Source organism: Chionomys nivalis, chromosome 2 (genome assembly GCF_950005125.1).
Source record: "Chionomys nivalis chromosome 2, mChiNiv1.1, whole genome shotgun sequence".
In the NCBI taxonomy this organism is placed as follows: domain Eukaryota; kingdom Metazoa; phylum Chordata; class Mammalia; order Rodentia; family Cricetidae; genus Chionomys; species Chionomys nivalis.
Window position 1 is genome coordinate 36415794 of NC_080087.1, and position 10239 is coordinate 36426032.

At 41.5% G+C, this 10239-nt stretch overlaps 1 protein-coding gene across 1 annotated transcript; it reads right to left on the minus strand.

Annotated features, from left to right (window-relative positions):
• Positions 1 to 748: 748 nt before the first annotated feature.
• Positions 749 to 10034, minus strand: Smlr1 (small leucine rich protein 1). The gene is made up of 2 exons (XM_057750981.1): positions 9902 to 10034; positions 749 to 831 (listed from the first exon to the last, which is right to left on the minus strand). Exons 1-2 carry the CDS (start codon positions 10026 to 10028, stop codon positions 749 to 751), a joined length of 210 nt encoding a protein of 69 aa, XP_057606964.1. The 5' UTR covers positions 10029 to 10034.
• Between the last annotated feature and the right edge of the window lie 205 nt (positions 10035 to 10239).

Here is a 10239-nt window from a genome sequence, read left to right on the forward strand (position 1 = left end):
GAGACTCTACTTCTTTGTTGCAGCTTGCCACAGAGATGAAGCAGTTGGGAAAGAAAGACACAAAGGTCTTGAATGCTGTCTGAAACTGCCATGTTTCAAACTGACTAGAGGGCCAAATGGAAGGACTCTGGTGTAAAGCATCCATAGGGCTTCCTCCAGGCACCATCTTTTGCTATTTTTTTTTTTGTTGGCATACAAAAGAGTTCCATAATAGCCTGGAATGGAGTATAAACAAAGGTTTATTCATCTGGGGATAAACTCACAGAAAGAGTAGCAATCCACAGTCCTCTGTGTGCCATGGGAACAGTAAGAATCCAGCAGCCAAGAAGCTGGCACCGCTTTTCATCTGCATTTATAGTATATGAGACCAGTATCTTATTGACTGAAGGAGTTCCCACAGCACCATTTGATTTCTCTCAGCCTTTCCTTACCTTTAAAGAGAAAGTTATGTGAGCTTTCAAAGAGTGATATGATTAGGTCTACAAATTTTATTTTAAAAACACTCTTCCAAGTAAATAAACATAGTCATAACAAAAGAAACTCAAGATGTGCCTCATGCATTGAGCATATGAAAGAAAATTTTAAGTCCTTGGTACTTTCTGAAGAACTGCCATTAACATCAGATCACACAGAAGTCCTCTAGTAGTAGCCGTTGTATCCACTGTTCTCATTTCCCCATGGATCTGTTGACCACTGTTCTGTGGTCTTGTGAAATTCATGGTTCTTTGTCCACTGAATGATCCCACAGTCATCTTCGTCTCATCCTTCGCCTGTATAGGGAAGGACTGTACTTGTTTTGGCGATCAGAAATCTGAGACAGTTCTTCATCAACTGAAAGGAAGGATATTGGTTAATTTGTAGACAACTTGCTAGAAGCTATTGGCCAGTGTTTCTGACTGGTAAACTTCTGGGCTCTATGGGTCTCTACGGTGGGACCTGACCTCTTCAGCTTCCTTAAAAAAAAAAAAAACCTTGAGTGTGTGTGTGTGTGTGTGTGTAGTCATGAACATGGCACAGCACATGGAGATCAGAAGGGAGCTTGGATTAGTCTTACCCTCCATTGTCTGGGTGCTAGGGATCAATCTCAGGTCATCAGGCTTGACAGTAAACACCTTTACCCACTGAACCATTTTTGGCCCTCCTCGACTACTTCAAATGAATGTTCCTGGTTAGGACAGATGACCACTGTATTAAAGATCATTAACATGTAAGTATCCTGTTTAGCAGATGTTTAGATTGTCATATTCGGGAAACCTTCATTAAACATGTGTAATCCAAGAGATAAAGATACAGGAATTAGGGAATCAAGATTTTCCCTTTGAACATTAGGCTTTTCAGAGCCTATGTATTTCTTAATCTCTCAAAAGCATTTAGATAAAAACTGTTCTGCTAAAATATTAAAAGTCTTAAGTGGCATCCTACTTACGCCAGTTTACTAAACCTACCGGCATTCCCCAGTCCCCAGTTTCCTCTCTGTAGCATCAACATAGCCTTACCGACCTCCTCTCATCACTGTCCACTCCCACCTGCTTGCATTGCACACGGCCCTCTCCCTGCTCCTGTATTCAACTAGTATGTCAGGAACCAGATTTGCTTTTAACCTTGAGATCTCTGTTAAGATCTTAATATATTGGGCTGGAGAGATGGCTCAGAGGTTAAGAGCATTGCCTGCTCTTCCAAAGGTCCTGAGTTCAATTCCCAGCAACCACATGGTGGCTCACAACCATCTGTATGGGGTCTGGTGCCCTCTTCTGGCCTACACACAGACAGAATATTGTATACATAATAAATATTTTTTTAAAAAAGATCTTAATATATAATCGTATATGTTCCTGGTACACCAAACAACACTCCACCCCTCTCATAGCCACCAACATCACTTACTAATAGAATGCTTACAAAATTGGCCTTGACAGTATTCTTGGTATCTACCTCAATCTATTCCATCAGTCCTTTACCATGCACCTAGGGAACATTTCCTACCTATCTTGGATGCTTAGGGGCTGCTCCATATTCTCAAATGAGGACATGCCCTGCGCTATGTGAGCCACAAGGTTGAATACACAGTATTTGTTCAGCAGCTATGTACCAGATACACTGTGCTATCTTTGCATGTGTTAACTTGTTTAATTCTTGCGGTGATATAAGTTGCTTCTTGATTTATGAGTGAGCAGTCTGGGTCAGAGAAAGACCATGATAAAGCAGTTTACCCCAAGACTACAGAAATGGATGAATTCGGAATTTGATACCAGGAAGCCTGGCTTTAGAGTCTGTACTTTCAGCTGCTGAGTTATGTTGCTTTTCCACATAGATGATTTGCTATTTCAAAGATACTTCTTTGAGATAATCTCTGGTTTAGATTATGAACTTATTAAAATAGGAGTAATTTCTTCCCCAATTGCATAAGAAGTGGTTTGAATGATGGACAAGGATATACATCACTGACCTGGATACATCATGGCCCAAATCAGAGACTGAAGGTTGAGGGGTAAATAACAAAAATCAGTGATCTAGGATGAAGGATGAAAAACTTAGCGAGCTCTAGAAAGTCTTCTAGCCAGTGACTAAACTGACTGCCATAGATTCTCTCTAGAAAATAAGAATTGAAGTAATTTACTTCTCTCCAAAAACAGCTTGCAGGTTTTTTTTGTTTGTTTATTTGTTTTTTTTTAAAGTTTTTCGAGACAGGGTTTCTCTGTAGCTTTGGAGCCTGTCCTGGCACAAGCTCTTGTAGATCAGGCTGGCCTCGAACTCACAGAGATCCGCCTGCCTCTGCCTCCTGAGTGCTGGGATTAAAGTCGTGCGCCACCACCGCCCGCTAAATGAAGGTAGTGATATGGCCTTAACGTGAAATTTTTAAAAGAAAGGAAGCGTCAGGTTAAGATATTTCTGTTCCAGATGCAACAGCTCAACACATCCTCCCCAAGCAAGCCCCCAACCTTCCATCATTTAAACTATTGGGTCCCAATCCACTACTAATTGCCCTGTTCCAAGACATTATTATTTGAATCCAAAGATTACACACTTTGGCATCTTTTTTGCTGTTGTGTTTGCCTGGATGAATTATTATGTGACACCAAGTTTGCTGTGCTTAGATTCATTCTTAAACAGCGGAGCTTAAAAATAAAAAAAAAAAAAACCTAACTAAAAAATAAAATCAAAGCAAAAGTACTAAAAACAAAACAAAAAACAAAACAAACAAACAAAAAAAACAAAAACAGCTTGCAACTAGGCTATTAATCCGAGGAATCTATTAGGGAGGACATTCAGAGAGAAATTAAGCAGGTGTCATTAAGAAGTACCTGGGTTTGTTATAGAAAATTCTGTAAGCAGTAAGGATCTTTCTCTGTTGGGCCATGGGTAAATAATCTCCCTGGCTTGGAGTATATATTTAAGTGAAAGAATTGCCATCATTAGGAATAATTTGTAGTTTTTTTATATTAAAAGATCAACCCAAGCCGGGCGGTGGTGGCGCACGCCTTTAATCCCAGCACTCGGGAGACAGAGGCAGGCAGATCTCTGTGAGTTCGAGGCCAGCCTTGGTCTAGAAGAGCTAGTTCCAAGACAGGAACCAAAAAGCTACGGAGAAGCCCTGTCTCGAAAATCAAAAATAAAATAAAATAAATAAAAATAAAATAATTTGTATTTCTTTTATATTAACAGATCAACCCATCCAAAGTTTTTGCAAACATTCTTCCCTTGTTCATAGATTTTCCGCAGTTGCCTTTCAACTTGGTAGTGAATTTATTTGCCTGGGTCAAAAAACAAACAAAAAATCATTAGTTGATAGGAAACCTGCCTGGTGTTCTGTGGGCTAAGAAAGCTAGCTGTGGAGCCAGACAGCCAGGTTTCCTATCTTGTCTCCTGCCTTCCAGGTGAGTCACCTAGGGTGTCTTAATTATTCTAAGGCAATTTTAATGATGCACATAATGACACAAATAATGATTTCTTGGGATTTATAAGCCAGCGGGAGTAATAACAGTTTACCATTTTCCAGCATGGGGATTGTTTGGAATCCCTCTGTTGTTGTGGAATATTAGTTTAAGATGTGTTACATTTGATTATGCTGTGGAATATTTGTTTAATGATGCAAAGATGTGTTGCCTTCTTTTATGTTGCATTTGCTTAACACTATAAAGCTGTGCTACTTTGCCTGCCTAAAACACCTGATTGGTCTAATAAAGAGCTGAATGGCCAATAGCAAGGCAAAAGAAAGGATAGGTGGGGCTGGGAGGCAGGGAGAGTAAACAGGAGGAGAGATCCAGGGAAGGAGGAGAGAGAAAAGGAAAAGAGGAAGACATCAGGGGTCACATAGCAAGCCATGGAATAAGAAGAAAAGAAAGATACATAGAATAAATTAAGGTGGAAAGCCAGAGGCAAATTAAAGAGAAATGGGATAATTTAAGTTAGTAAAGATGACTAGAAACAAGCCAAGCTAAGATTGGGCATTCATAAATAAGAACAAGTCCCCATGTATTTATCTGGGAGCTTGGCAGTGGGCCCCCAAAGAGTAAAAAAAAAAAAAATCAGCTACATTTTGTAGCAGCTCATTACTCACACTGACCCCATAGCTGAACCCTGCTGCTGTTATTTCTATCGTACAGGGTGAAGAGGCTTGAAGTTTTAGATTATGTAGAGATGCTGTGTTCCAGATTCAAATGTTAATTAGCTTTACTTATTCTATATCTAACTAAATGTTTGTGCGTTCAGCAGGTACACTTTAATAAAGTGACTGCTTTTGTACTATTGGTTCACTATTGGTTGTTTTAGAGCACAGTTTGTTCTTGATGCTTTGGAAGGTGGGTGGTGCTAGATGTAAAGATTTTGGAACACTGAAGAGAAATGAAGATCACAACCTGCACCCTAGGGGATGATAAATGTTCATGGCACTGATGATAGAGGGTCTGGCTATTTCTAGAACGTTTTAAGACTCAGCCCTCCTCCCCAAGAGCTGTTTCTCAAGACAAATGACAAACTAAAATGTGCAGGATGTTAGAGAATTTCTTTCTTCCTTTGTGAGAAAATTGATGTTCTCTACATACTAATTAAATTTCCATGCATGATTACCTTCAAGGCTTGAAGAGTAGGGATTAATGTTAAATGATGACATTACCTCCACTCACTACCCATCACATCTCAAAATGACGCTCTGTCTAACCTTAGGATATATGAAGCACACAAGCTGGTGTTATGTTTTGGAGTGTAGGACTCTGGGGTTCTGTGAACACACCAGTTAATCTGTCAATGTCCTTCTCTTTACAGAAACAAACCAGAAATGATTACACTTTGCTGTAGCCCTGGGTAGAAGATTAACTATATGACATTTGTCCATATGTTTATAATTTTTAAATGGATGCTGTTAGATGGATAAAACTGGTGATGTTTTAATTTGGGGCCAAAGGATCTCATCTGCCCTCTAACTGGAGAAGGAGTAATACTACACACCCTTAGAAATGACTACAGAAAAAGCTACAGTTTTCAAGCAATAAGCCGCAGATGAGACCTCCTTTGTTTTAACTGCCCTGATGCATGGAATTGTTTCACTGAAGTAAATGGTGCTTCCCATACTCCTGGGTTTCCTGCCTACAGCCTGGATATACTTACTTCATTGAGAGCCATTGAGAGGGTGACAATGGGAAGATGGCTTATTCCATCACTGGGGTATCCCTTAGGTATTTAGAAGATCCTGCCTGGTGAGAGGTCTCAGCTTTGACATTTTGGAAAATACTTAAAATGAAAGGTCAGGATTCAGCCTTGGCTAAGTTCAAGGGCAGAGTTTACCCTTAACTTGGTCTGAGGCCAAGAACAGAAAATAAAAATATGGATTTGCATATCTGATGTTGGATTAATTTTTTTCTGATGCATTTTGTAGCTTTATAAATGGAAGACTGTTTCCTCTTGGTCCCAAAAGTCTATATGCCTAGGACAAGCCATAGTATATAGTAGTACTGGAATTTGATTTTCCACCAAAGCTCACATTGAAACTTCATGCTCATTGTAATTTCTAAAGCTCTAGGCCCAGATGAGCCCTTTAAGAGCAGAACTATGAGTCAAGGGGTTGGTGGCATACACCTTTAATCCCAGCACTCAGGAGGCAGAGGCAGGTGGATCTCTGTGAGTTCAAGGCCAGCCTGTTCTTCAGAGCCAGTTCCAGGACAGCCAAGCCTACACAGAGAAGCCCTGTGTCTGTCTTTTAGTTACATCCCTCTTACTGTGTGCTGCCTTAGACCACAGATTCTCTACTAGCACGTGGAACCTCTCTGAATGGGGCCACTTGACTTTGGGTTTCCCAGTCTTCAGAACTATAAGAAATAGGTTTCGTTGTTTAAAAATAAGTCTGTGGTGTTCAGTCATAAGAATGGGAAAATGCTCAAGTAGATTCACAAATACCTGTTGAATGACTGATGGCTGGTGGCCATCTAGAGGTAGAATGTACTTTAGAGGTAGGTAGCAAGCTTTAAGGAGTTTAAAGGATGTCACCCACAGACTTTCCCCCATCAGGTGAGGTTCCCAGTGTTACTGCCCTCTGCATTCAATCGTATGCTACAAAGCGCAAAATGTTTTGAGAGGGAAGGAGCCAACCCATGGCGTGAGAAAAATCTAGGAATTAGGACAAGCTCCCTAGTATATCCTGTCATTTGGAGGGGTGAGCAGAGAAAGAAGGATGAAGTATACTAGTTATTCTGTTCCCTTCATGTGCATGCTTCAGCAACACTTCTGGGGCTGCGGAGCTACAAATATTGTCATACGGTTTTATTGTGACTTGAACTCCAGACAGATTACTTAGGTAATGATATGCTGAGGACAGATGGAGGTCATTATGCAAGAGTCACAGTGATAGGTGTACATTGGGCGGTTCTACACCAATCACTGTCCTGGCTATTTTTTTTTTAAGCTGGTGTCATCTGAGAGAAGGGAACCTCAATCGAGAAAATGCTCCTAGAAGATTAGACTGTAGGAAACCTGTAGGGTATTTTCTTAATTAGTGATTGGTGTAGGAGGGTTCAGCCCATTGTGGACAGTGCCACCCGTTGGCTGGTGGCCCTGGGTTTTATAAGAATATAGGAACAAGCCGGGCGATGGTGGCGCACGCCTTTAGTCCCAGCACTCGGGAGGCAGAGGCAGGCGGATCTCCGTGAGTTCGAGACCAGCCTGGTCTACAAGAGCTAGTTCCAGGACAGGCTCCAAAGTTACAGAGAAACCCTGTCTCGAAAAACCAATATATATATATATATATGAACAAGCCAGTTAGCAACACCTCTCCATGGCCTCTGCATCAGCTCCTGCCCCTAGATTCCTACCCGGTTTTAGTTCCTGCTTTCAGGATATTAAGCCAGATAAACTCCTCTCCAAGTTGCTTTTGGACCTGATGTTTCCTCACAGCAGTGAAACCCTAACTAAGCAAACCCCTTGTTTGCATTGGCCCTGACCAGTCTTCAGGGATGCCTGGTCACACTTCCAACTGCAGGTTGGCTTTTCCGGGATGTTTTGAAGGAGTTTGATTTGCTTAGACCTCAGAAATATCTAAATACTTACATAAAACACTGGGTACTCTGTTATGTTTTTCATGTTATATTTTCCCAGGAATAAGAAAATATGTAAAACTGAGCTATTTTCTTTTTATAGACTCTGCCAGTTACCAAATGTCCCACAGGATCATTCAATTTACCATAACTATTGAGCAAAGGCTGCGGAGAGACTGAAATCCAAGAAGCTCTTCTGACTTTTTCGCCTTATTTTGTGCCTGATGCATTTTTGATACACTATAGATTTTATCTTGCTAACGAAACAGCTGGAGATAAAACTTAAGTATGTGAAGAACTAAAGTCCTTGACTGACACCGACTTCTACTTCCCAGTGTTAGTGGGAACCTGGGTATCTGTGATTGACATTGGTCAGTTCATGACTGTGAAGGGTCTTCCATCGGGAAATGTTTGCACTCCTGGGCAGTGAGCCAATGGGCAAGCCTGAAGGAACCCTGCTGTGAATGTTTGTGAGTCTTGATTTTCAGTTCCTTCCTAGTTTTGGAGTTTTTCCAAGACTTGGGAATCATAAATATTTGGGTGCAGAATTTCCGGAAGACTGATCTTGGGGATAGTAAACAGTGTGACTCACTTCATAAAGAAAAGGCTTGCCAGGTGGTAGTGGCGCATGCCTTTAATCCTAGCACTTAGGAGGCAGAGGCAGGAGGATCTCTGTGAGTTCGAGGCCAGCCTGGTCTACAAGAGCTAGTTCTAGGACAGCTAGGGCTGTTACACAGAAAAACCCTATCTCAAAAAAGACAAAAAAAAAAATTCATCACGTGGGTCCTACATGTAGAGCATGGTGCAATATCCCTTAATCTCCCTGCATGAGAGCTGTTTGTAAAAATGAGGCAGAAAATGAAAGGCTACAGCTGTGGTTCTCAACCTCTGGGACACGACCTTTTCATAGGGGTCACCTAAGGCCATCAGAAAAGCACAGATATGTACAATTCATAACAGTGGCAAAATTACAGTTATGAAGTAGCAACGAAAACAATTTTATGGCTGGGGTCATCACAGCATGAATAATTAATTGCACTAAAGGCTTACAACATTAGGAAGGTTGAAAAAACACTGGGCTACAGGGTTCTCCAGTAGGCTCTGATGGAAAGCAGCATTCTGAAATGCAATCTATGTTTTCTGTGTTCCAAGTATCATCTTGTGTCTAAGAGATTCACCTGCCTCTGCTTCTTGAATGCTGGGATTAAATGCATGTGTTTTAAGACAGGCTCTCACGCTGTAGCCCAGGCTTGCTCAAATTTAAGCAAACCTTCTGCTTCAGTTTCCTGAGTGCTAGGTTGCTGCGCACAACCCTGGCTAGCTCTCAAGTGTGCTTTTTCAGTAGTTTAATATGAAACTCTCCAAATTAAGAGGCAGGTATTAATAAAATGAGCCCTTTAAGATTTCTAATATTTACTGAAAACCAAATCAAAAAGTAGCCTCTCAAATATGGTCCAGCTCTTTTTATTTCTGTAACACCAGCTTAATCCAGGACATACATGCCAATGGAAGATCACTGTAAGCTTCTGAATATATTTTGTCTTTTTAAAAAATACAACAACACTATAGTATTCTGGGAAGTTTCTGCTCCAGTCTGGTATCTAGAGGTTTGCATTGGCTAAACACTGATAGCAAAATGCTTGGAACATTTCTTAAGAAGAAGTTCGGTGGCTGAGGATGTTCTGTGCATATGCACACGATCATGTGTGTGTGTGTGTGTGTGTGTGTGTGTGTGTATATATCATGTGTATATTTACTTATGTGAATATATGTACATACTCCCACATACACATACACACACACATGAGTGTGTACGTACTGTGAGACCATGTTGACCTGCTCTGTGGTTGATACCTTTCTGAGGTTGTGAAAGTTAACCTTGTCAAAGAAGCAGCAGAGGTAAGACTTGAGAATGATACAATGGACTCACATTCCCAGCTCTGACATTTGAAGCCTTCAACTTCTCCCAGGGCACTCAGTGTCCGTGAGAACTCAGGGTATACGTGACTGACAGTAGTCCTTACAAGCACTATGACACACATATACATCTGACACATAGAAGACACAGACCATGAACAGCACAATGCTTATGAATCTGTTGCCTTAAGAGATAAACAAGCAGCTCCCTGTCCAATTTGCTGGTTCACAGTTGTCTGTCTTCCCGGAACTACAGAGAAGAAGTCCCTATAGCAAGTGGTCAAACCCTACCTACCTCACCACCCACAGAGTTGAAAGTATCCAACTTTGGTTCATCAGGGATAGGATATTAAGGGAGGGCTGGAGGGGGGAATATCTGTCAATCGAAAAGGTTTCACCAGCTTCTCAGAGCTTTGGTGTGTTTTAAGGATGAGCCTTTCTTTGTGGGGCTTCACACTTACCCTCCATCAGTTTGATCCTGAAGTAGGCAATCAGGAGGAAAAGCAGCAAAGTCACGGGCAGGAAGATCCCCAGGACTAGGAACGGGCCTGGGAGTTCCTGCAAGATGACTGATAACACAGAGCTCATGGCTTGCCACAGCTGGGGCTGATGCAGGGATCCTCGCTCAAGACAGGTGACTGTCCCTGCTCTGTGGTAGCCCTTCCCTGGAGCTCTGGCCTTTGCTCTGCACTTCTATCCACGAAACTTGTTGTGAACTTTGCTCAGGTTTATTAGTGGGGTGAATTCTGAAGCATTGTTTTCGGGTTACTCTGTAACTCAGCTCGAGGGTATAGAGAAA

What these genes read in the sequence shown, in the direction of transcription:
- Smlr1 (XM_057750981.1), bottom strand. Translation starts at nt 10,028, where the DNA reads ATGAGCTCTGTGTTATCAGTCATCTTGCAGGAACTCCCAGGCCCGTTC. An exon ending in CAGGATCAAACTGATGGAGG is followed by an intron (nt 832 to 9,901) that starts GTAAGTGTGAAG and finishes CCTTCCTTTCAG; the next exon opens with TTGATGAAGAACTGTCTCAG.